The sequence below is a fragment of the Urtica dioica genome, chromosome 11 (assembly GCF_054948205.1).
Source record: "Urtica dioica subsp. dioica isolate 48M chromosome 11, U.dioica_male_clone48M_v1_H2, whole genome shotgun sequence".
NCBI classification, from domain to species: Eukaryota; Viridiplantae; Streptophyta; class Magnoliopsida; order Rosales; family Urticaceae; genus Urtica; species Urtica dioica.
The window spans coordinates 8,856,933-8,883,504 of NC_142766.1; the positions used below are offsets into that span (position 1 = coordinate 8,856,933).

Sequence of the window (26,572 nt, forward strand, 5' to 3'; positions counted from 1 at the left end):
TTCTCAAAATACACTTTTTGGAATTAATGTTGTCAATCACTATTACAGCAAGTGAGATTGTAATAATAATACATACTATTATATTAACGTTCTTATCCGCCTTTATCGAAGCCGAATCGGAGACTATGGACCTAGTAGTTGAAGCTTAACAAATCCGATTAAAAGACGAAATAGTCATTTCTCTTTTTCGATCGATTAGTCTAATCTTAGTCAATACTCCACCGTGTAAGCTAAGACTGTACTCTCCTTTAATACTATAATTATATTTACTCATCATAACGAGTATCTACTGATTTAGTCAGTACGTGATCATGACCCTCGAGGTTCTGCCCGTATCGAGATAGGTCAATTTGTTCCGTTACACCTTTCTCGTTACATATAAGCCTTAAGCATCGTTGCTTCCCCAGTGAAAGATTCAACCGAATGTAAGCCAACTTCGGAAGTGTGCACAATCAATCGGTTCTGGAATCAACCCTTAGGTGAGAGAACATTGACTTTCTTTCAGGAAGGCTGGATTCCGTATCTGTGAAACACTTCCCTTCTATGATCATGTCCCGAGTATCCAAAATATCCATTTATTCAACCTTCATTGGCCTTTTACGTGATGAATCAAAGAACCCGGTAACACGACCTAGAAGTCCATGATCACTTCAGAATTAAGATCAAACGTCATTGTGACCATCGTTTGTGACCTTGGCTAGTGTGTCATAACGGTCTTTAAACGACACATCTATCCAAACCAAAGTCTGCTCAGCTCGTACACCTTCTACAAGTGTATACTGCACCCATTGAGTGATCAACCCTCACTCATGTTCCACATATATGACTTTAGATAAGGTTTTCCAGGCGCATATCAGTCATCGACCAAGTTTTAGTTCACCGCCCGATCTCGGATGCCCAACATGCGATTCAGTTTGATAAAAAGACTATGGATGATAGTTATTGATTCTGAATGTTATCAGACCTCAACCCACTAATCATATGATGCTAATAAAGTAACTTCTTTAGTGATCATTATCTTATAGTGGACAATATTTCTAACACATATAAGATATGTTGCTAGCCGTAAGCTCGTGAGATAGATACGGTCTCACGAGTTTGTCGGACCATTTGCAATATTGGTTAGCCTATGGTATCGACCGTCAAACCATTTGTAGTATTGGTTACCTTATGGTTCCGACTTGGATTATTCATGCATATAGGATTTCAAGGTCAGTCATGTAAGATTTCACATTACATGGGGTAAATCGTTATCGGTGTCATAGTTGAGGGAGCAAATGTGTAATTTATCCTTAATAAAATTACTAGATAAAATAATCATAAACGTAACCTATAAAACGAACTCACAAATTATGGAAAATCGCAATACATAATATAAGAAGGGAGAGAGAGATAAAGAAATAATAATTACCCGAAATAAATAGAAAGAATTAATGAAATATAATAACTACCCGAGAGAGAACATTTAATTAAGAAAATAAAATAAAAAAGTAGAAAATTTAATTTTACTATACTATGCGCGAATTTGAATTATTTTTACGAACAAGGATAAAATAGGAACGATATCTTATTAACACCGTCACTTATTAACAAAATTGATATTTTGTAAAAATTCATGAAACATTGACTATTTTATAAGTTTAAATTTGATGTGACTTTTTTCTTCTAATTTTTCAAATAAAATATATAAAAACAAATAAGATTCATGAAATTTTATCAGAAACTAAATTTTATTCGTGTTAGACCGTTTTTTGGATTTAACATTTGTGGACACGTGGTGTTCTTTGATTGATCACGTGCTTAGTCTTGGATGGGCCTCAAATCACTCTTCGAGATTCCAAAGGGCTCTGCGAAGTTAATGACAAAGCCTAAAACATTCAAGAGCTTCAGAGGATCTTTGAATTGTGTAATGGGAGAATAATCCAATCTTTCGAAGCCTTTTGAATGAGAGAGTACTTTGGAGACCTTGGCCCAAAAGGTTCTTCAATCTAATGTTCTCAAGAAGGATTTGAGTGTGGTGGTGGTGGTGGTGCTCCGCCTTGCTCCTTGTCGGGGACGTTCTCTTCGTCCTTGATTCCTAAGAAAATGAGAAAAACTTTAACTAGATGGATGCGAATAATTTCTCCGTGGCGCGTGCTCCGACGCTTAACATTAGTCTTGGTGACATTTGTATGAGTGGAGATGATCTTGATTTCTCTTGATTTTTATCTCAAAAGTGTTTTTTGTGAGAGAAATAATTGAGTAAAAAAGTTGGCATAGTCTAACTAGAGAGAGATATACTTACTTTCAAAACGGTGGTATGAATAAGTATTTATAGGAGTTTGTGGATGGTGTTGGTGTGGATTAGGGTTTACTTGTTGGACCCACTTGAAATGGACCAAAATTTGTCATGGGAAGTGTTATGGACGTGTGAAATATATGAAGGGCGTGTTGGACCTTTCCTTGGGCGTGCGGGGACACCATTTGGGCGGGAAGGCTTGTGAAGGGTGAGCAACAAATCTTCAAGGGGAAGGGGGAGGATTTGTGGTAGGTGGCTTTTTGCGGGCGGATAGGTCTTCAGCCAGAGCGAGAGGAAGATTACGCTTTGGTCTCTGGGCCGGTCCGCGGTCTCAAAATCTCTTTGGGGTGGATAGTACTTACTCAGTGAGGACCTCCCTTGGGTAGAGCAGGTACATTTGCGACGGGAAGGTTTCTTGCGCCTTTTTTTCCCTATGCTTGAGTGGGCCTTGGTTTAGTGGCCCACATATCTCTTGGTTCTCAGTTTTTGGGCTGACATTTTTTTTTTCTCTGGGTAACGAATTTGTGTCGTTTATTCTGCTGATGACCACTTAACAATTCGTATTTGTCATATTTTGTCAATCTTTTTCAATTTTCTTAAGAAATACTCAATATTCCCGAACTCACCATAAAACACAAAAAAAATCGTATATGATTTTCAAACTAATTGAATTTCACGTCTCTCTCTCTCTCTCACACGCACACACTTTTAGCTAGGGGTGAAACTGGATCGGTTCGGTTCGGTTTTTGACATTTTTAGTATCCGAATCCGAATTTTCGGTTTTTAAAAACTCGGTCCAGTATCCGGTCCAATTTAGTCTAAAACCGAAATTCGGTTATCCGAATATTCGGTTATCCGGTTTCTTAAGTCCAGTATCCAGTTTTTAAAATTCGGTTATCCAGTTTGTAAAATTTCAGATCCAGTTTAATATCCAATTTTATAAAATGGATATCCAGTTTCTAAAATCAAAATCCGGTTTGTAGAAATTCAAAAAACGAGTACAAACGACTCTTATAAAGCTCCAAAATGACAACACATAATCTAAAACTGAGTAAAAAAATAAAATTCAAAAGGACACTCGTTTCCAACTACATGCACATGTAAATATCATAATATAAAATTAAAATTAGACCAACTCCACCCGATAACACTATTTTCTACTCTATTTTACAGTACATGTCACATCAAACACTACCTCATCTCCAACCGAACTCTATTTTTTACACCAAATTGAAATATTAATTTTATATTCAACTTTCTCTTATTTATTTCTATACCCTTATATTTATTTAATATTAATCAATTATACCACTTATTCATGATTTAATAATGAAGTATTACTCCATAAAATTATTCAAAATACAAATTAACACAAAGTAAACTTAATATTTATTAAACACAAAATACAATACAAAAAAATAACATAAAATAAAATAAAAAAGTACAATTACACATCTGAATTAGAATATCTCTCCCACAAATGGTCGATCAATGCATTTCTTGAGCAAATGAAGAAGTCAGGTGATATGAGGGAACGCCTCTTAGAAAGTATAGATAAGGCTAATAATATGAGGGAACGCCTCTTAGTGTTTTTTTTTTTTTTTTTTTACATTTCGATGTCGTTGTAATGTTATTTTATTTCTCTTTTAATATTAATGTCGTTTTAGTTTTTCCCAAACTCCAACTGTTAATGTTGTATTTGAAAATAAATTTAATGAATAATTTAAGGATAAATATGATATAATTTTATAAATTAATACAAATATATAAATTATAAACTTTATAGGGACTAAAAAAATATTTTGGAGTAGTGAATAGTGTCACGCCATATTTGGCGTGACACCAAACTCAATAAATATCTCACGCCATAATAGCGTGAGATAAAGCGTACGGTTGGAGCGTCAATATACGCTATTACCAGCATATAGCGTCCGGCTGGAGAAGGCCTTACAACTCTAATGATCATAATAAACCATACAACGATTGAATTTGTATGTTACTTTTATAGATATATGATAAGTTTGTTCTTCTATGACAACTTGACCATCATCTGTTAATAATAATGACATAAATTTAAAATAAATTTGTTTTAATGAACAAACAACAAATGAATATGTCAAATAACATATCAAATTAATTAACACACCCAAAACAACTTGCTTAGAATCATTTAGTGCTTCCACTTCAGTAAAATCTGATTTGGGAAAAAAATAAAAACGTTAGGTCTCTCTCAAAATTAGGTCAAGTCTTTTTTTTAATATATATTTATTTTTAATTAAAAAAAATCGGTTAAATAACCGATATCCAGATTTTTCCAAAATCAAATCCGATATCCGGTCCAGTTTTGTAAACCGGATCGGTTATCCGAATCCGAATTTCGGTTAGCTGACGTGGCTCCAAATTTCGGTTTCGGTTCGATTTGGATATTGGTTTTATCCGATTTTCGGTTCGATTTTGTACAGCCCTACTTTTAGCTACCTTTAAATTATGTAAAATCATACAATATTAAAAAGTCTCACATCCCATCACCATACACAAGGCCGGTGGGCCCCACAGCCAAAATTAAGGGTGATAGTGCCTTGTCATGATGAATCTCAACTGCCCGATCTTAATCAAACGGTTGTAGTGAGACGAGCATAGCTGTGTCACCTTGCAACCCACACGAAACTCTCTCCTTCTCTCCCCGACTCCGTAATCATCGCTCGGCGCTTCTTTCGACGGCGTTGTGGAACGACAAAACCAAGTTCCGACGAACTGTCGCCACCAATAAGGCCGTCGCTTTATGCTCTCCAGGTTTTCGTTTTCCTCCATTGATTCTATGTGCTACAATTCAGAACCTCCAAAACCCAAAACTTATGTTCTTTTGCAATAAGCCCTAACGTATTGATCTTGCTCTGTATTTACCTCTGTACTATAGTTTATGGGTGTGTTACGTTCGACACAGAGTTTTCAATTTAAATGTAATCGTAAATTATACTAGAATATATAAATGATCTAAAAAGCGACCTAGCCTGTTTTGTATGTTGTTTTTCTTTCTTTCTTGCTAACTCAACTCCCTTTTTGTTCTTTTAATGCTGACGAAGACGTAATGACCAAAATTGGCAATAAGAAAAGTTGGAAGTGTGATTTTTTCTTAGTCTTGGATATCCACTTTGATGTCCAATTGGGTGTTTATTTTTTATTGCCGTAAAAGTTGGGTTTGTCTTTTATTATTATAAATTTATTTGTTCTTGTATGTGCTTTAATGACCGTATTATTTGACTATTGGTTTTCCAGATTGAATAGACATTTTCTCGAACATATATGCAGAAACAATGCAGTTCTGTGAGCTCTAGTCGTATCAAAGTGTAGGACATAATTACTATGGATATTGATGTAATTGATGTTGATGGGATGAGTCATCGATCGATGGCTGACGATGGAGACGAGGAGCCCAATGAAGGGAGCGAGCTCAACACTGCTGAGAATCCCCTCATCCACGACGAAGGGGACGATGATTTCGATGAGCCATATATCGGCATGGAATTCGAAACAGAAGATGCGGCCAAGTCTTTCTATAATGAATACGCGAGGCGTTTGGGTATCAGCTCTAAACTTGGCATGTCTAGTCGTACCAAGCCAGAAGGAACTGCCATCTACCGAGAATTCTTGTGCGCGAAAGAGGGTTTGAAGAGAAGGCAAGGCGACTTCTGTGAAGCGATGGTTCGGATAGAATTGAAAGCTGACGAAAAGTGGGTCATTACGAGGCTTATAAAGGAGCACAGCCATTCTGTACTCAATCCCAGCAAAGTTCATTCTCTTCGGCCCCGGAGACATTTTGCGGGTACGGCAAAAGCTGCGGCCGAAGCTTACCAAAGGGTTGGCGTGGTGCCTAGCGGGGTTATGTTTGTGTCCATGGATGGAAACCATGCTTCGGTAGAGAAGAATTGTGTAATGAGTAGAAGCATTCCTCCGATGGAGTTGAATAGGTCAGTCAAAAACTCACCAACGTCGAGTCACGCTGATAGACCCGCTAGTAGAAAACGGACGCTGGGGAAGGATACTCAGAATTTGCTGGAGTATTTCAAGAAAATGCAAGCGGAGAACCCTGGTTTCTTCTACGCGATACAGCTTGATGAAGACCACCGGATGAGTAACGTGTTCTGGGCAGATTCGAGGTCTAGAACAGCGTATAGTAATTTTGGGGATGCGTTGACTCTGGATACATCGTACAGGGTAAATCAGTACAGGGTTCCGATTGCTCCATTTACAGGGGTTAACCATCATGGTCAGGCGATTTTATTTGGCTGTGTGTTGCTTCTAGATGAGTCAGAAGCTGCTTTGAGGTGGCTTTTCAAGACATTTCTTACGGCGATGAGCAATCGTCATCCTTCGTCTATCACCACAGAGCAAGACGGTGCGATACAAACTGCAGTTGCCAATGTTTTTCCAGAATCGCGGCACTGTATTAGCAAGTGGCACGTTTTGAGAGAAGGCCAAGAGAAGTTGGCTCGTGTTTGCCTTGCTCACCCACATTTTCAGCTGGAGCTTTATAACTGTATCAATTTGACTGAAACTATAGAAGAGTTTGAATCCTCATGGAATTCTATCATTGCTAAATACGATCTCAGGAGAAACGACTGGTTGCAATCCATATACAGCGCTCGCACTCGCTGGGTTCCTGTTTATTTTCGTGATTCATTCTTTGCTTCGATATCTCCGAACCAAGGGTACGATGGTTCCTTCTTTGAAGGCTATGTGAACCAACAGACAACTCTACCAATGTTCTTTAGGCAGTACGAAAGAGCTTTGGAAGATTCGTTTGAGAGGGAAACAGAAGCGGACTTCGATACGATTTGTACCACGCCCGTACTGAGGACTCCATCTCCGATGGAGAAACAGGCTGCGAGCCTGTATACGAAAAAAGTTTTCACAAAGTTTCAAGAAGAGCTGGTTGAAACTTTTGTGTACACGGCAAACAGGATTGAGGGTGATGGAGCTAATAGCACTTTCAGGGTTGCTAAATTTGAGGACGACAATAAGGCATATATCGTCTCCTTAAACTTCCCTGAGATGAGAGCTACCTGTAGCTGTAAAATGTTTGAGTGTTCGGGCATTCTCTGTAGGCATGTTTTGACTGTCTTTACCGTCACAAACGTACTCACATTGCCTTCCCATTATATTCTGAGGCGCTGGACAAGAAACGCAAAGAGTGTGATGCCCTTGGACGAACGCAGTGGTGATTCACAATCACATGGCGAGGAGTCTCTAACCATGCGTTACAACAATCTATGTCGTGAAGCCATACGATATGCCGAGGAAGGAGCGACTGCAACAGAGACGTACAATGCTGCCATGAGTGCCCTCAGAGATGGCGGGAAGAAAGTTGCAATGGTGAAGAAAACGGTAGCTAAAGTCCCACCACCTAGCTCTCAGACTAGCGGGAGTAGCTACGATGATAGGAAGAACTCTATAGCTTCAGATTCGACCCCTCTGTTGTGGCCACGGCCGGATGAAGTGCAAAAACGACTTAATCTCAACGATGCCGGTGCTGCTGCTCAGAAAAATGTTTCCGACTTGAATTTTCCACGCATGGCTCCCGTTTCTCTTCACAGGGACGATGGTACATCAGAAACCCTGGTACGGAGAATTTTTTTTCTTCGTTTTGTTCAGATATCTTTCTTCATGTAACACAGCTGTCTATTAATATCTGTTTCTGCATAGATTGTACTCCCTTGTCTTAAGTCAATGACTTGGGTGATGGAGCACAAGAACTCGACGCCTGGAAACAGAGTTGCGGTTATTAACCTGAAGGTATGCATGAAATACATCTTGGTAGAAGTAACAATTCCTAATATTCGTACTTACTAAACCGTTTTAATAATTCTTGATTCAACAGCTGCAAGATTATAGCAGGACTCCGTGTGCAGAGTCGGAGGTTAAATTTCAACTTTCAAGAGTCTCATTGGAACCAATGTTGAGGTCCATGGCATACATTAGCGAACAGCTCTCAACTCCGGCTAATAAGGTTGCTGTCATTAACTTGAAGGTATGCAAATCTGAATTCTAGACCTTAACTTCCGCGCAGGGAAAGCTTCTTAAATGGGTCATGCTTATTTATTTATTTATTGTATCCTTGAGCAATAGAATGGTGGTTTCTATTGCTTTCGGGTATTATTTTCAATTAATGATAATGTGTACACTATTTCCAATGCGAATAAGAAATTTTGTTGTAGATGGAGAAGAAAAATTCATTTGCTTTAGGTCTTCATGTGCATACCTTTTCTGGAAGTTGGATGTGGCCTCGTTGGTCCTTATAAGTAATAATTCATGTAGAGAGGAAAGTATAAGGTTGTAGAAACCTAGTACAACCAACAATATAGTTTCATTAAATGTTTGGTGTATGACAGAAAACAAAAAATTCCCATTGAAAAACAGTAATCAAGGGGACTTTTATTGGTTAAAGGAAACAAATTATCTGTTTGTCGATTTCTCTTTTTCTATGTATTTAGTAGTTTTGTTGTGGGGATATCCTATCCTCTATTTTGCTCAAGTGCAGTTTGATAGCTGGAAATCGAAGAATAAAGATGTATACATCAGCTGAAGATGCAAAAAAAAAAAAACGTATCGGCTATTTTTTGTTTTTAGTTTGTTGCTCTAATGATTTATTATTTTAGTAAAAAATAACGTCACTATTACAAAAAATTAGGTAACTAGCCAACTAAAACGTTTGAGATTGCTGTATAGTCAACGTTTCGTAAATCTTAGGTAAATAGCTGTAAAGATGACGTGGCATTCTTGGTTTGCCCTTTCAATGAAATAAAAATGGTGGGGTATTTACGTCAATCTACGCGTGTAAATACATGGACGTGTCTATTTACCTAAAATTTACGAAACGTTGGCTATATAGCAATGTGAAATGTAAATATGGCTCTATACCTAATGGACCCTTATTTATATTATTTTGTAATCTATTTTCCTTAATATATTTCAGAAAAGTATTAAAATTTAGTCCTGATGTTCCATACCCAAGAAACTAGCATCTTCGACGTTTTCCATTTCTGCATGAAAACAAATTTCTTGGATTCTTCATGTGCCAATGCGTAGCGAGTTTTTGTTTAACGTTTAACTATGCAACATGGCTTGTTTCTATAGTTCTGTAAATGTGACGTGGTTTTGTAACAACATGATTAAGTGTATTTGCTTGTCTAAGATTACTTATAATAGATAATTCCAATTTTTTTTCAGCTTCAAGATGCCGAGACAACATCAGGGGAGTCTGAGGTTAAATTTCAGGTGTCCAGGGATACTTTGGGTGCAATGCTGAGATCGATGGCCTATATTCGTGAACAGCTCTCAAATCCTGTAAGTATTTTTTGTAGATATGCCCACATGCGTTGTCACTTCTAATGCAAATTCAAAAGTACGGATATTTTCCTTCGTTAAAATTGAAAGTTTTATTTTATTTTTGAATACTTGCTATAAAAATCTAATATATTAATGGTTACTGACTTGCATTCTTTCAACATTTTAGTTTATTATATACTGTCGGTGTAGGCTTAACTTTGCTCGTAGCAACAAGATTAATTCGTACTGGATTTCTCAGAGATAACAGTTCAGGGAAGTATCTATAAATTAGGGTTAGGACTTAATATCCACTTAAACAACCTTTTGGAACATATCAACCTGGCTTATGCAATTTTGCAACCATATTTTAATTTCTCTTCATCCTTTATCTTCATGTATTATAAATCACAAGGTGTTTATTCCTCAACCATTCTCTAATTACATATCCAACTCTAAAATGACCAATGAAGCATTTTGGCACTATATGTTGGCTCGCCCAGTAAGGAATCTTATTTCTATTATTCAGGCATTGTGGCCCCATTCTGTTACCTTAAGCAAATTATTGGGTATCTTAGTTTTGACCATGAAAGGATTATTTGAACTTGGCAGGCCGAGAGCCATACAGAAACTCCAGCCAAGAAGCTCCGGAAGTGATACAACTACAATATCGCCAAATTAACTCAGTACAGGTGTGTGTGTGTGTGTGACCACGTAACTCCTAGGGGGAAAATGGTCACTTATAACCAGATCGGACTTGCTTGTGTGTCCTTGTGTATTCATCTTTGGTTTTAGATCATTCTCTAAATGTAAAATATTAAAACTTGAGATCAGGGAATCGATATTCGCTAAGCGAGTTAGCTTCCGATGTGCCGCAGAAAGAATGTACTGCAAGGATGCCCAGGATTAGAATTTTACATTAGTAATAAATCTGTTGAAGATTTTCTCGAGTAGGATCTTAGGGGAACTAAATTTACTGTTTGTGAAAAGGTCAAACCTTGGTCTTATTCACTGTGGCACAATTGCAGACTTATAGCCGATGCTGCCGAACCTTAACGGCTAGGCAAGGTGGGTGGGGAAAAACCGAACATTCCCACCGGTTTGATGTGTAGAGTAGGTCAAAACCGCAGAGTTATCGTGCCTAGCCTTGGAGGTGGTTCAGCGTCTTTGTATAGTCTTGGTCGTTTATGGGCTTGTAAATGATTTGAAACTGTGGAAGCACATTTTGAAATTTACATGGTTAATTTCATTAGAATGAGAAGAAGAAGAAGAAGAAGAAGAAGAAGAAGAAGAAGAAAAATAATTGCGGTAGAGATGTGTACAATTCATTGATATACAAAAACTGGCCACTATAAAAAGTAAAATAAAATCTCAATTCCAAGTATAATAATATATAAAGCACATAATAATATATAAAGCACGTATTAGTGTGTAAATTGTTCTGCTGAGAAAGTCTTTCTTCTTATATTTTAGAGTTTCATTTCTGTAATGTCATTAAATTATTTTCGTTTTTAGGACATTTCTTGTATAGAGAGTTTGTTCCAGTGACTGGTGAAGGGGCGTATTTGAACGTGTATTTTCGCCATAATCATTTATTACATCCATGTTGTCATAATTGCAGAGTACGATATTTCAAAACACTTGACCTCTTCAATCTTCATTAGGGTTCTTCAGGTTTGAATCAAAGCCCTCGGTAATTGTATCTTTAACCTGAAGTTACCGATGATCACTATGTAAAAATCACATATTCCCAGTTAATCTATTACATTTCCGACCCAGCCTTCAAGATTTGATAAGTTACCATTTTGTGCGAATGAGCGTATTAGAGAAGTATGAAAACCGCTGCTTGATGGATTAATTAGTGCACATGGCTCGATTGAACTCGTCTAATTATTTTTTCTAAGTGTATTTTTTGCTTGCAATTTCCATGTATTGCACGTTTCTTTAATGTTATTTTACTACGGGCTAATTAAAAAATATATTATGTTTTAGATGATTTTAATGTTAGTACTATTCAAAATAAATGATAAATAAAGGTGTTATAGCTAAATAGTCCAATAAAAGTAATTAATTTTGTATAATAGCTAAAGTTTATCTAAATGATTGAGATATTCAAAATTCATATAAAAAGTGTCGCTGTTTCATTTTTTTTTAATATTTTTTTGGCGTTGTGATTAATTTTTTTGAAAGTAAATAAATTATTTATATTCAATGTCACATTTTAATGATAGTGTCTAATTTTATTTTGGGCGATGCGATTATCTAGTCATTTTTAAGTTTGAGTTTGACAAAATAGACAAACTTTTCAAAATTTGAGGTAAAGTAGCCCAAATTTTTAAAAATCCTAAAAATACCCTTATGTTACCAAGATCGGACTGTAACTGACTTCCTCTTGTTTACAATTAATTTTACTTTTACGGAGAGCTTGTTCAGCGGATAGCCTTCTACAAGGATAAAGACAAATCATCTTCCTCATCAGATCTTTCGCCGAGGAAGATAACGACCTAAAAACTCTCGTCGAAAATCTAAGGTTCCCTCTGATCACTGCTTCGAAGATCTCCGTTGTGGAATCGCCATAGAAAGGAGGAAATTCGGCGAGCATCGTGTAGAGAATCACGCTGGCGCTCCAAATGTCGACCTTCTCGTTGTAGTCCCTCCCGAGAATCACCTCCGGCGTGACATAGTACGGCGTTCCGATGATGCCGCTGACACTTTCATCGTCGCCGAGCCACTCCGCTGAGTCAAAATCCGGGGGCTTGAGATAGAGGCTGCCTCATCACCGCTGCGGCTTCCGACACAGAGAGACTCCGATCGGAAATCCGATCGTAGAGAGTCACCTAAGAATAGAGATCAAGGACGACGGTGAGGGAATCTTTGCCATCGAAGAAGTCGAGGACTTGTAGGACGTCCATCTTCGTAGACCCTTGTGGCCAATATCATCGTCGATCATCACCACCACCACCACCATCACTTCTTCTTCTTCTTCTTCTTCCGTTTTCGGTTTTAGGATTTTTGTTAAAGAAGAGTGGATTAAATATTTTGAAAGCAGGGTTAAATATTTTGATATTTTGTTGCGTTCTCGTTGCAGATGACTAGACTTCAAATATTTTGTTGCTTATTTAGATGGGGATTCAAACTTAATTTTTTGTTAGAATTTTTTTTTTTCTGTTATAAAAGTGGATTAATTTTTTTGAAAACACAATTAAATTTTTTGAAATCATGTACCTTGACTGAAATCATGTAACTTGTTCGTGTATTTTGAAATTGGATTAACAAAATTGAAGGCATGATTAAATTTTTTAAAAATTTGTTGCCTAGTTTTGACGATGGGATTAGTTTTGAAATTATTTGGTATATATAAAAAGTGCATTAAAAAGTAACGGTTTAAAATTTTGGACATGCACCTTGATTAATTATTTAGAAATCCTGGAAAAACTCAAACCATTAAGAGTATATTAATATTTTTACACTATAAGTGGTCAGAATGGACTAACTTATGAATCTTTGGTTATTTTATTAAACACTTAGTTTGAATTGGTTACTCTGTAGAAAAAATCCTTTTTTTTTACGGTTTTCAAACTTGCTACTTTGTTAATCAATTAATTTCAAAGAAACTATTTTGTATAATCTTTCCAATAAATATCTATACTCCCTTACAAAAAAAAAAAAACTTAATTTGTCCAATTAATTAATTAATTAATTTTTTTAAATAAATTTGGAGATTTGTAAACAACTAGCCTACTTATAGAGGAGACTTTTAAATTATAGCCAAACTATCCATTTATTTAGGGAAATAGCTCATATTTCTCATACTTCCAAAATTGCCATTGGTATCATAAAACTTCGTTCTTATTTGTTTGTTAATTCCAAATTTTTTTCCATTTATTCATCATCGGATTTGAATCATGGAATCGTTCACCAAATCGGAGACATGTATTTTGCTTTTTCGAATGGTAAATAATATTTACTATCGAATGGTCGGATGGTAAATATTTTTACCATTAAAGTTATCCTGCGATTTACAATCAGGATATTCGATGACTCATTTGGAATAGATGTTTAGGATCGTCGATTTCGTAGATGTTATTCTATTGTTCTTATATTATCTGTTTGTCTAGGTTAGTCATTTAATCCTTCTTAGTTTCTGTTTGTCTAGTGTAGGTGTTTAGGTTCAATGATGAGAATCGAGGAGCTAAAGTGGATGCAAGTGATCAAGGAGCTCAAATGGATACAAGTGGACCTGAGATGACTAATAGAAAACTTTCAAGTAGTCCATTAAGTTTGCCTAGTGGGCCTCTCACAAGGTTTAAGGCCAAACAATTCAAAGAGGCTCTAAATGGGCTGATTCAACAAGTTAGCTCATTTGGGCCAAAAGTTGAGGCAAATCAAAAGCAAGAGAGCCTAATTACAATGATTAAGTTCTACAAAACTAATCAGAATGCCTGGGTCGTTTTTAGGCATTGGATCCACATTTTTAACAATAAATAAGGTTTTTCACTCTTTTGGGAGTTACTTTTGTAACCACTCAGAATAGTTGGACGAATTTGGGGTGTTTATACCCATTTAGTGTGTTGTTTTGTGTGTTTTTATGTCAAAAACTTTTAGTTTCAAAGTTGTAAGGGCTGAGAGTTATTTGCATTTAGATTTCAGCTTTTATTACTAGTGTCTTAAATGTTGTTTTCAGAGCTGTTGGAGCAAAACGTTTTTGGCTGATTGTAAAGCCTCTCCAAGGCTATAAATAAGTGTTTAGGAGAATGTAATCAGATACAATCCCCTTTGAATGAAATATATGTGAGTTTGTGTCTTTCTTGTTCTTGAAAAGACTTTTTGAACTTATCAAGTTTTCTTGTGTTCAGCAACTTGACTTATCATCTTGGTTCTTAAGTGTTCATCTTGAATATCTTGGTGTGGCGTCATATATATTGTAGGCTTGGTTCTTATCTCTCTAGATATTGGGTCAAGTCTCAACATTCTAGTCCTTTGCAGATCTTGGGGTCTTTTTCCAATCTCTGTTATTGGGTCTTATCACATTTGTTGGTAAGGATCATATCATTTGGTATTAGAGCTTGAGTTCTAAGGAAAAGTTTGTCTATCATTTATTTTAATTTCGTTTGTGTCATTTAAAGTTAAAAAAAAGAACACAAAAAACACAAAAAAGTAGGTTTTCCCCATTTTTTTTTTCGCACAACTTTCCGTGTTCTTTGTTTTCTTATCATTATAATTTTTAAATAAAAAGGCAAAAAAAAAGGAAGAAAAAAAAAAAAAAGCCAAATGAAGAAAGATCTATCTTTGTAGTACTTTTGTTTATGGTCTGATTCAAGAATTGGTAATTGACCATTTTAGTATACTTAGTTTGGGTTGTTTATCTCATATTTTATCCTTTGCTTTTGAGTCTCGTGGTTTGTTGAGTTGTTTAACACATTGAATTGCTACTCGAAACACTTGTTGTTTACTTAGTCTGATTAAGAACAAAAGAAAACACTAGAGTGGAAAAAAGCAAGAGTGTGAGATTATTTGAGGGTAAAAGCCATTTTATTCTAAACACGAGTGCTGAGCGGATACATTATTGAGAGAAACACGTGAGCGAGTGTTTGTGAGGTCCTTTAACAGATACGTTTTTTTAAATATATATATATATATATATATTTTAAATGTCAGGAAACGAATCTGATCGTGGGAGATACGTACAACCACCACTTAATCGAAATCTTCTAATGGAGGCATTCGTGACGTTGATGACGGAGAAGTTTGAGCAACTAAATGCGAGGATTGATGGAATAGAAGGGATGGCAGCAAATCATGCACCAAATGTTCCCAATAGACGAGCACAAAGAGCTGAAGAAGAGGGTGATGTATCGGAAAGTGTTGAAGACGAGACTGCTGAAGATGGTGTAGAAGAGCGTCAACACAACCGGGGCAGGTTTGGGCGTGGTAATGGGAATAGAGAAGCTAGGAGGGGAAGGCCTGGAAGGGATGATGATTTGGGGAGTATAAAGGTGACCATACCATCTTTTTAGGGGAGAAATGAACCTGAAGTCTATTTGGAGTGGGAGCAAAAGATAGAGATGGTGTTCGAGTGTCATAACTACTCAGAGATGAACAAGGTTAAGCTCGCAGCGATTGAGTTCACTGATTATGCCATAATATGGTGGGATCCGTTGTTGAAAGAAAGGAGGAGAAATGGAGAGCGCACGGTGGAGACATGGGAGGAGATGAAAGCCATCATGAGGAGGCGATTCATTCCAAGTTATTACCATCGGGAGTTGTACAATAAATTGCAGCGTCTAACTCAAGGAATAAAGAGTGTAGATGAGTATTACAAGGAGATGGAGGTGGCAATGATAAGAGCAAACGTAGTGGAGGACAGAGAAGCAACGATGGCCAGATTCTTGCATGGACTAAATCGTGAGATAGTAGATGTCGTGGAGATGCAAAATCACGTGGAGTTGACCGATATGGTGCACCAAGCCGTCAAAGCGGAGCAGCAACTAAAGCGGAGGAACTTGGCTAGGAGAGGGACAAGTATGTCTTCAACAAATCCGTGGAGGGCAGCCTCTAGACGAGATGAATTTCAAGCAAACAAGCCTAAATTTGACACTTCAAAAAATGTCAAACAACAACCAGGGGCTACACAAGGTAACAAAGAGGCTAATTCTACTAAAACACGTGATATAAAGTGTTTCAAATGTAGAGGGTCAGGACATATAGCCAGCGAGTGCCCAAACAAGAAGGTTATGGTGATAAACGCACAAGGTCAGCTTGAGTTGGAGGATGAGGAAGATGAAGTAGATGAGGACATGCCACCGCTTGAAGATTGCAACGATGGTGAATACCCAGTCGATGGAGAACTATTAGTCGCGAGGAGAGCTCTTAATGCACAAGTGAAAAAAGAAGAAAATAATCAGCGCGAGAATTTGTTTCATACTCGATGCTTCGTGAACCGGAAGGTGTGTAGTGTGATTATTGATGGAGGAAGTTGCACGAATGTCGCGAGCATTGATCTTGTCGAGAAATTGGCGCTGCCTACCTTGAAGCATCCACGACCCTACCGTCTTCAATGGCTTAATGACAGTGGAAACATCAAGGTGACAAAACAAGTTCTTGTGGCATTTTCGATTGGCAAGTATGAAGATCAGGTGCTTTGTGATGTGGTGCCGATGGAAGCTTGTCACATGCTTTTGGGGAGGCCATGGCAATTTGATAGGAGGGTCTCACATGATGGTTTCACCAATCGGTACTCTTTTACTCTTAAAGAGCAGCCTGTTACACTTGTGCCATTAAGTCCCAATCAAGTTCTTGCTGATCAATTGAAATTACAAACAAAAAGAGAAAAAGAAAAAGAAAAAGAAAGAGAAAAAGAAAAAGAAAGAGAAAAAGATGAAAAAAAAGGAATTTGAAAAGAAAGAGAGACATATGAGTGAAAAAGTTAGTCTCATGGCAAAAAAAGTGAGATCAAGAGAGCATTATTCACCCATCAGCCCCTTATAGTACTCATGTACAAGGAGGCCTTTTTATGTACTGATGATCTTGCCGGATCTTTGCCGAGCAACGTTTTCTCTCTTTTGCAGGAATTTGTAGATGTGTTTCTGGAAGAGGTACCTCCTGGTTTACCTCCTATTCGAGGGATCGAACATCAAATCGACTTTGTTCCTGGCTCCACAATCCCAAATCGACCAGCCTATAGAAGTAATCCGGAGGAGACTAAGGAACTTGAGCGGCAAGTCAGCGAGCTACTGAAGAAAGGACATGTGAGAGAAAGCATGAGTCCGTGTGCTGTTCCGGTGATTCTAGTGCTGAAGAATGATGAGACATGGAGAATGTGTGTTGATTGTCGAGCCATCAACAACATCACGGTAAAGTATCGACATCCTATTCCTCGTTTAGATGATATGCTAGATGAATTGCATGGATCGTGTGTGTTTTCTAAAGTTGATCTTAAGAGTGGATATCATCAGATTAAAATGAAAGAAGAAGATGAATGGAAAACTGCATTTAAGACAAAATATGGATTGTATGAATGGTTAGTTATTCCTTTTGGGTTAACCAATGCCCCGAGTACATTCATGAGACTTATGAACCATGTTTTACGTGCTTTCCTTGGACATTTTGTTGTTTTTTACTTTGATGATATTCTGATTTATAGCAAAAACCTTGAGGATCATGTTGCACATCTAAAATTGGTTTTAGAAGTTTTGAGGAAAGAAAGCTTATTTGGAAATCTGAAGGAAAAGTACATTTTGCACGGATAAGCTTGTGTTTCTTGGTTTTGTTGTAAGTGCTAAAGGGATTGAAGTTGATGAGGAAAAGGTGAAGGCAATTCACGATTGGCCAACGCCTACTTCAGTAAGTCAGGTAAGAAGTTTTCATGGTTTGGCTAGTTTTTATCGACGATTTGTTCGAGACTTTAGTAGCCTTGCAGCGCCGCTAACCGAAGTCATCAAGAAGGTGTTGGGGAGTCAAGTGGGTATCAGACACGAACAATCGCTCTGATACCACTTGTTGGTGGATCGAGCGCGCATCGGACACGAACGATCGCTCCGATGCGACTCGTCTGAGATGATTCCACCATATAACCATATTAATGCGGAAAAATAATTAATTACGCTGATCATAAGCTAATTAAAGTATGGTTATAATTAACAAGATCTAGTTATGTTTAATTAATTTAATTCACGAGAGCATATCTATCAAACAACCGATTATAAGAGTAAAACGAATACTTACAGTTTTAGGTTCACGAACTGAAAGCTTTCACAATCCGTCTTCGTCTTGAGTCGTCTTGATGAAGGACTCGAGGATGACACCTTAGTCTTCCGAAACGTAATCTCCGAGGCGAATAAGAAAGATGAGTGGGCACAGTCTTTATCTCACTAGATCACGAAACTAGGTGTTTCGAGATCTCGCTCTTATTTTACTAAGAATGGAAACGAATTTTCCGAGGGGAAGAGAAGTGAAGTGCTCGGCCAAGGTAGGCTAGAGAGCACGAAAATTTTTCACAAAAATTGCTTAAAATAATTTCTTATTTTTGCCTTCTCATGAACCCCTATTTATAGTAGTAAAAATGAGATATTCATGGAATCTTCCAGAATATTTTATTTCCTTTTATTGTGTTCACACTAGTGGATTAAATCTAGGCCATTGGATCTCAACAAGTGAATCCTACTTTTTCTCTCATCCATCAGATCAATATCTATGAGATAATATTCTCTATTTAAATAGAGAATATTTTATTTAGTGAGAAAATAAAGGAGAATATATTATTCTCCTAAATACTTTCCTTTAAATAAGGAGAAAATATAGGACAATATCTTATATTTTTCTCTCTCCTTTATTTAAACAACTAAAGAGAAAATATTGGTAAATACCAATATTACAAAATTCGAATTTTACGCACACGGCCAAGGGGAAATTTGCGCAAACCCTAGTGCCGAAAATTCCCAAATCCGATTTTCATATTTTATGCAAGGCCCAATCGCTTAAAAGCCAATAAATTATTTATTTACTTGGTCCAACAATAAACAAATAATTAATAATTATTTATTTACTTGATCAAACAATAAATAAACAATTCTACCATAAATATTTATTTAATTCTGCGAATACCCGTTTTCCAGAATTAATGCTGTCAATCACAATTACAGCAAGTGAGATTCATAATGATAGACATTATTATACGAAAGTTCTTATCCGCCTTTATCAGAGCCGAATCGGGGACTATGGACCTAGTAATAGGTGCTTAACAAATCCGATGAAAAAGACGAAATAGTCCTTTCTCTTTTGTCCATCGATTCGTCTAGTCTTGGTCAAATACTCCACCTTGTAAGCCAAGACTGAACTCTCCTTTATACTAGAATTATATTTACTCATCTTGACGAGTGTCCACTGATATAGTCAGTTCGTGATCAAGATCCTCCAGGTTCAACCCGTGTCAAGAGAAGTCAATTTATCCGTTATACTTCTCTTGATACATATCAGCCCTAAGCATTGTTGCTTCCCTAGCGAAAGATTCTTTCGAACGTTACTTACTTCGAAAGTGCTAGCAATCTATCGGTTCTGGAATCAACCCTTAGGTGAGTGAACATTAACCTTCTTTCAGGAAGGCTGGATTCTGTATCTGTAAATCACTTCCCACTCGAATCATGATCTGAGAAAACTCCCAAGACATAAGCTATGATTAGCATAAATAGCCTTTTAGCGAATGAGTCAAAGAGCTCAGTAACATAACCCAGTGTCCATGATCACTTCAGGATTTAGATCAAGTCTCACTGTGACCATCATAGTGACCTCGGTTAGTGTGTCGTAACGGTCCTTAAACGACACATCTACACCAAGACTTGTCCAGGTCGTACACTTACCACAAGTGTAGAATGCTCCCACATAGTGATCAGCCTGAATGTGTTCCACATATATGACTTTAGATATAGCTTTCCAGGCGTATATCAGTCATCGACCTCGTTTTAGCTCACCGCCCGAACTCAGGTGCCCAACACGTGACTCAGTTAGATACAGAGACTATGGAAGATAGTTGTTATTGATTCTAATTGTTTAGAACTCAACCCACTAATCATATAATGCTAATAAAGTAATCTTATTATCGAATTTAGTAATCATTTATTCATTATCTTCAAGTGGGCAATATTTCCAACAATCTCCCACTTTGACCAGAGAAGATAAGTTTCCTTCAGCCAATTTAATTCTTTGACATCATTATAGACAGTTTAGACTTTGACCCAGGATTGAGATTCCCATCATATGGATTCCCACTTTTATCTATTCTCTATCATTTATGTTGATCTGACATAATGTCCCATTTTCATATTATTCTAGTTCATGCATTTTTGCAAGTGATCTTTGACTTACCATTTAAGGTCAAGTCAATTTGTTCATAGTAAATAAATTTACTTTAGAACAAATTAACACTTCGCATACCTTTAGATTATACACCAGACTTTATATCTAAAGATAACAAGTCTCCCTATCAAGGTGTACATCCCTTTGGTGCCAAACAGGTTGCACCATTGCATGGTTTGATCTCATCACCACTTACTATAGTGTGATTTATTGAACGTGTTTAAATAAGAACTCTATTGACCTATTTCCATTACTTGGTTATTTATAGTTCATCCTTGTTTGTCGTGTTCATATTTAATATATACACAGGACTTTAAGGATTTACTATATTTAAATAACTAAGTATCTCACTATTTCCAGAAATTACAGTGTTTACAACACATGTAGTTATTCTCGGAAATGCGACACTGTCTAAGGTCTAATTATTAGTCCTTTTAAAGACAATGTTGATAGCCTCAACATTGAGCTCATACCTTATATCAATAAGTATGTTTGAGACATAATGGAACGAGCATGTCGTTTCTAAATTTTTAAATTTTAGAAACAGTTAGCTCAGTCAATTTATTTGTGTCATAATGAGGTTTAGAACTATAATAGTAATGACTTTATTCATGACACTTGTTTAGGAGCTATACTTATCGATCATTCTCAAAATATCGATTATAACAAACATCCATGTACAATCATGACTAGTTTGTTAAGTACTTAGGATCTACCTTTCATATTTCAAAAGGTTTAGTAGTATAACTACTTCGATCCATGTCTTTATGTTATTGGAACTTCATCCTCAAAGGACGGTTCATCTTCAATTTTGAAGATCCCTAATGAAGTGGTTTGTGGTATCAGAAAGAAGAGTATCATTGATGATAATGTCTCTCCTTAAGGGCTCAATCCCTTACCTTATAGCTTATTAAAGCTTAAACCATTTCATTAATCCTTTTATAGATCTCTCTATTCCTTTAAGCTAATAGCTTAACAGGTAGATCTATTAAATATGGGCTAATAACTTTCAGACAAGTTAGTATATATGAACGAGAGTGATATCTCAAGATCATGTCTTTCCATTTAAGGAAAGTTTATTGTTGATGAGAGTGATAAGGATCCATTCTAGGATGCTCCCACTAGGTTATTGATTTTAACGACAAGATAATTCAAAATTATCATTTCTTTTAATTCATTGATTTATGTGGCAAGGTAATAATTGATTACTCTTCCACTTTAATTATTGAATAATAGCATATACATTCCGGTTAAGGATGCCATCTTCGATGATGGGTTTAATCCTATGAAGGATGTTGCTATTTATTGAACAACAAGTGACTAGATTTCATTAAAGAAAGCTCTCACTCTTTTATTGAACAATAGTGACTAGAATCCAATTAATGATACTCCCACTCAATAATATTGGTTATTTAGTGGCTAGGTTCCATTTATGGATGCTCCCACTAAGTCAATGAATAAGAGTAGCTAGGTTCTAGCTAAGGATGCTCTTACTCGATTATTGAATTTTAGACTGGCTAGGTTCCAATTAAGGATGCTCCCACTCAATCAATAAATCTAGAGTGACTAGGTTCCATTCAAGGATGCTCCCACTCAATCAATACGAATATTAGTGACTAGGTTCCAATTAAGGAAGCTCCCACTAATTTAATTCATCATCAACACTAACTCTTAGTTGTGTCTCCTTTATTACTTATTATTCGCACAAGTCATTGTCGAATAATGGTAATAATTATTTAGACGCTTTCAAAGCTCTAAATAGTTCTTAAACAATAAAACATATTCAACATAAGAATTTAATGAAGCAATAAAAGCTAATTAAATTCTAACAGAGATGATAACTTAGAAAATATTTATATTTATTTATTGTGCTTCTATATAGCATATGAACGGAAAAACGTGACCTTCATATTCTATATCTTTTTCATAAGGACATAAGCATTCATGCATACTCAAATATCATAAAAGCAATCAAGGCATTCAATTATAGAAGGAAACACTATTACAAATACAGTTTTCCGGTGCAGTTGACTTTTGGGTGCGACTATTCGCACCTAAAAGTCGCACCAAAAAGACTTTCAGGTGCGAATAGTCGGACCCAAAAATCAATTAAGCGCTGAAAAATTTTCGGGAAATTTTTTGAATTTGGGTGCGACTAGTCGCACCCAATAGTGTGGTACTACTATTGGGTGCGACTTAGTCGCACCCAATACTGTCTCCAAACTTATAGGTGCGACTAAGTCGCACCTAAATGTCCAAAAAAATTTCGGCGGCCAAAACTTCCCCCTTTTTTAAAAAATGTCATTGGGTGCGACTTAGTCGCACCCGAAACAACTGACACAGGTCATTGGGTGCGACTTAGTCGCACCCAAAGGTGTCATTGGGTGCGACAAAGTCGCACCCAAATTTAAAAGTCTTTATATATAAAGCATGCTCGATAGGTTTTCATTCAAACACCCAAATTCGACTCTGCGCCTCTATCTCTCTATCTCCGACTCTCTCCTTCTCTCCCACCCCGTCGCCGCCACCACCCCGTCGCCGCCGCCGCCGCCACCACTACGCTCCTCCGACCGCCGCCACGACCTCTCAGCCTCCGTCACGAGGACCGCCGCCACTGCCCTCTCTCTCTCCGGCCACCCCGTCGCAGCCACCACTCCAACCTCCAACCTCTCGCCGCCACTGCCCTCTCTCTCTCCGGCCACCCCGTCACCGCCGCCACCACTACGCTCCTCCGACCGCCGCCACGACCTCTTAGCCTCCGTCACGAGGACCGCCGCCACTGCCCTCTCTCTCTCCGGCCACCCCGTCGCAGCCACCACTCCAACCTCCAACCTCTCGCCGCCACTGCCCTCTCTCTCTCTCCGGCCACCCCGTCGCCGCCGCCACCACTACGCTCCTCCGACCACCGCCACGACCCTCTCTCTCTCTCAGCCTCTGTCACGAGGACCGCCGCCACTGCCCTCTCTCTCTCTCCGGCCACCCCGTCGCAGCCACCAGCTCCGGTGTGGTGCAGAGCCTTCTCCGTGCTTCTCTCCGTCGACGCTGCTCTCAGTTCCAGCCGGTAATCTCTCTCTCTCTCTCTTCCTCTCAATTTAGTCCCGTCTCTTGTTGTCTCAGCCTAGTCCCGGCCGCTGCCGAGCCTCGCTGCCCAAAACAGGCTCTCGGTGCCTCTCGCTGCGAGACAGTCCTACTCCGACAGCCTCTTTCGCTTCGTCCGAGCACGCCTCACCGCAACCCCGAGCTTTTTTCCGTTGCTCCGTCGCTCACAGCCTCAAGCCACCGTCCTTGCTCGTCGGCTCTTCAAGAGGTTAGTTCATTTATTTATATTCTTATATGTACTCTAATTAATTAGAAAGTTAATTAGATAGCCAGTTTAGTTTAGTTAGGTTAGTTTTATATGTTAATTGTAATTTGAAATTATTACTTAATATATAACATTAGTAAATTGTAAATGATATCATTAGTTTACTTAATTTGAAATGTTAATTAGACATTTTAGTTTAGTTAGTAATGTTATATTGTAAATGTTATGTTAATTTTAGTAATGTTAATTTGAATTAATTTGATAACATGTTTAGATTGTATAGTAAAATGCTTAGGTTTGTGATTTAGTAAATTATATGTTTGGATTGAATTAACAAATGTTATGTTAATTTGAATTAATTTAATAACATGTATAGATTGTATAATAAAATGCTTAGGTTTGTGATTTAGTAAATGATATGTTTGGATTGAATTAACAAATGTTATGTTAATTTTAGTAATGTTAATTTGAATTAATTTAATAACATGTTTAGATTGTATAGTAACATGCTTAGGTTTGTGATTTAGTAAATGATATGTTTGGATTGAATTAACATATGTTATGTTTGAATTAATTTAAGTTGATATAATTAGTTAGTTTGTTGTAAACGAGCCACGGAGGTTCTGTTTAGGGTTTAGTTGATTATTATGATAGTTTTAGATGATTTGTATATGCTTTTAAATGAGTTTGCAGGTTTTTGGTTTGTTAGTATTATAGGGGAAACTCTGCCGAATTTTAGATTGAGTTTCTAGCATATTATTCTCAAATAACATAAAATTCATAATCTCATCTTCATTCATTGATCTTCGTCCCGTAGCAATAAGTAATCGACTTCATTCGTCTTCGTCACTTAGCAACAACTCTTAATAATTGTTCTTTTTTCATTTCGTTTAGCGAAATCAATGTCCAATCCAAGTAGAGATTGGATCACCGAGAACAATCGGTTGTCCTTGCAGTATAAACTCGGAGTTAATGAATTTATCCGCGCTGCAAGAAGATTTCCGAGCGATAATTACGAATATCGATGTCCATGCAAGCCTTGCAACAACGTGAGATGGCACGACATTGGGGTTGTAAGGCATCATCTGCTAAACAAAGGTTTTACCCCGGGCTACACAGAATGGTATCATCATGGCGAGGTCGTGCGTTCCGTCGGTCATCTTGAAGAAGTCCCCATCGGAGAAACAACCCAGAGAGGAGTAGGAGGAATACATGCTGCTGTGGAGGATATAAGAGATCACGAGGATTTCGATGGTGTTACGGAGCCGGCTCCGAGCGATGTGCGTGCGGAGGAGCAAGTGGAAGACTTGTTCGCTGAGTTGGAAGCGGAATTGTACCCTGGATGCAAGGAGTTTTCGTCGTTGTCATTCTTGGTTCAGTTGATGCACCTTAAAGTCACGAACCATTGGACGAACAAGTCGTTCACAGAACTGCTGCAGCTTTTGAGGAAGTCTCATCCAGCCGGTAATCGAATACCGGAGAAGCACTACGAGGCAAAAGCGAAGCTGAAGCGTTTTGGCATGGGATACGAGATGATCGACGCGTGCATTAATGACTGTGTCCTATTCCGAAAACATCTCGCGAACGTCGACGTGTGTCCGATATGTAACGAGAGTAGATGGAAGCCAACTGGTAAGAAGATACCGCAGAAGATATTGCGATATTTTCCCTTGAAAGATCGATTGAAGCGACTGTATGCATCTCGACACACGGCGCTTCATATGGAGTGGCACGAAAGAGATCGCGTCAGGGAAGCTGGCGTTCTACGACATCCTGCTGATGGTACCGCGTGGAAGAATTTGGACGAGAGATACCCAGGTTTTGCTGCAGAGCCTCGGAACGTGCGGCTTGGGCTAGCTGCGAATGGATTCAACCCGTTTGGGGATATGAGCCTATCATACAGCATGTGGCCTGTAGTATTTACGACGTACAACTTGCCGCCTTGGTTGTGCATGAAGAAAGAGTACCTGATGCTAACGCTTCTGATCCCGGGGCCCCATTCACCAGGAAAAGACATGGACGTTTTTTTGCAGCCTGTGGTTGAAGAGTTGAAAGAACTGTGGGAGAATGGAGTCCGCGTTCGTGATGGAGCCAGAGATGAAGTGTTTCGGTTGCGTGCCGCGTTACTTTGGACGATAAACGATTTTCCGGCTAGATCGTATTTATCGGGATGGAGCGGCCAGGGGTATCTCGCTTGCCCTACGTGCAACTTTGACACGCCGTCCCTAAAAATCAGAAACAGGATAGTCTACTACGACCATCGTCGATTCTTAAAAAGGCGTCACCGATTGAGGAAAAGCAACGATCACTACAAAGATAAGCACGAGAAACGAAATAAACCCGAGAAGTTGACTTCGCAAGACATACTCGCTCAGTTGGCTGGTGTTTCTTGCACGACTACTGGCAAACACGCTGCCTCTGTAGCCAAAAAACGAAAGCGAGCTGAGAGCGAACTGAATTAGACCAAGAAAAGTATCTTTTACGAGTTGCCGTACTGGTCTGAGTCGCAGTTGAAACACAACATGGACGTGATGCACGTAGAGAAGAACGTGTGTGAGAATCTTCTCGGGACGATGCTCAGCTTGGAAAAGAAGAACTATGACACCGAGAAGGCGAGGCTTGACTTGATGGACTTGGGCATCAAGACCGATTTGCACTTGGAACCAAATGGGAGTGGGTATTACAAACCGCGAGCGTCGTACGTTTTGACCCTTGAGCAGAGACAGCGATTTACAGAGTACTTAAAATCTGTCAAATTTCCCGATGGTCTCGCTGGGAATTTAAAAAAAAATGTGACAACTGATGGAAAGCTCACA

General features: G+C 38.0%; 1 protein-coding gene and 1 pseudogene across 4 annotated transcripts; one reads left to right on the forward strand and one right to left on the reverse strand.

Moving 5' to 3' along the window:
* Window positions 1–4,884: 4,884 nt before the first annotated feature.
* Window positions 4,885–10,836, forward strand: LOC149381034 (protein FAR1-RELATED SEQUENCE 3-like). 4 transcript variants are annotated; one of them, XM_089630339.1, is made up of 7 exons: window positions 4,885–5,071; window positions 5,555–7,897; window positions 7,982–8,071; window positions 8,157–8,306; window positions 9,506–9,622; window positions 10,214–10,293; window positions 10,436–10,836. In XM_089630339.1, the coding sequence occupies exons 2-6, from the start codon at window positions 5,642–5,644 to the stop codon at window positions 10,256–10,258; spliced, it is 2,658 nt and encodes an 885-aa protein (XP_089486465.1). In that variant the 5' UTR covers window positions 4,885–5,071; window positions 5,555–5,641; the 3' UTR covers window positions 10,259–10,293; window positions 10,436–10,836. The 4 variants fall into 4 exon arrangements, with proteins under 4 accessions (XP_089486465.1, XP_089486466.1, XP_089486463.1 ...); XM_089630340.1 differs by having other exon boundaries at window positions 10,630–10,836; XM_089630337.1 differs by having other exon boundaries at window positions 10,214–10,836.
* A 415-nt stretch (window positions 10,837–11,251) lies between these two features.
* Window positions 11,252–12,513, reverse strand: LOC149381035 (phosphoenolpyruvate carboxylase kinase 1 pseudogene; annotated as a pseudogene).
* Window positions 12,514–26,572: the final 14,059 nt, after the last annotated feature.

Bases quoted from the DNA above. Each gene is read 5' to 3' on its own strand.
- LOC149381034 (XM_089630337.1), top strand. From the start codon at position 5,642: ATGGATATTGATGTAATTGATGTTGATGGGATGAGTCATCGATCGATG. The intron at 8,307-9,505 runs GTATGCAAATCT...ATTTTTTTTCAG, and splicing joins TTGCTGTCATTAACTTGAAG to CTTCAAGATGCCGAGACAAC. The intron at 9,623-10,213 runs GTAAGTATTTTT...TGAACTTGGCAG, and splicing joins GTGAACAGCTCTCAAATCCT to GCCGAGAGCCATACAGAAAC.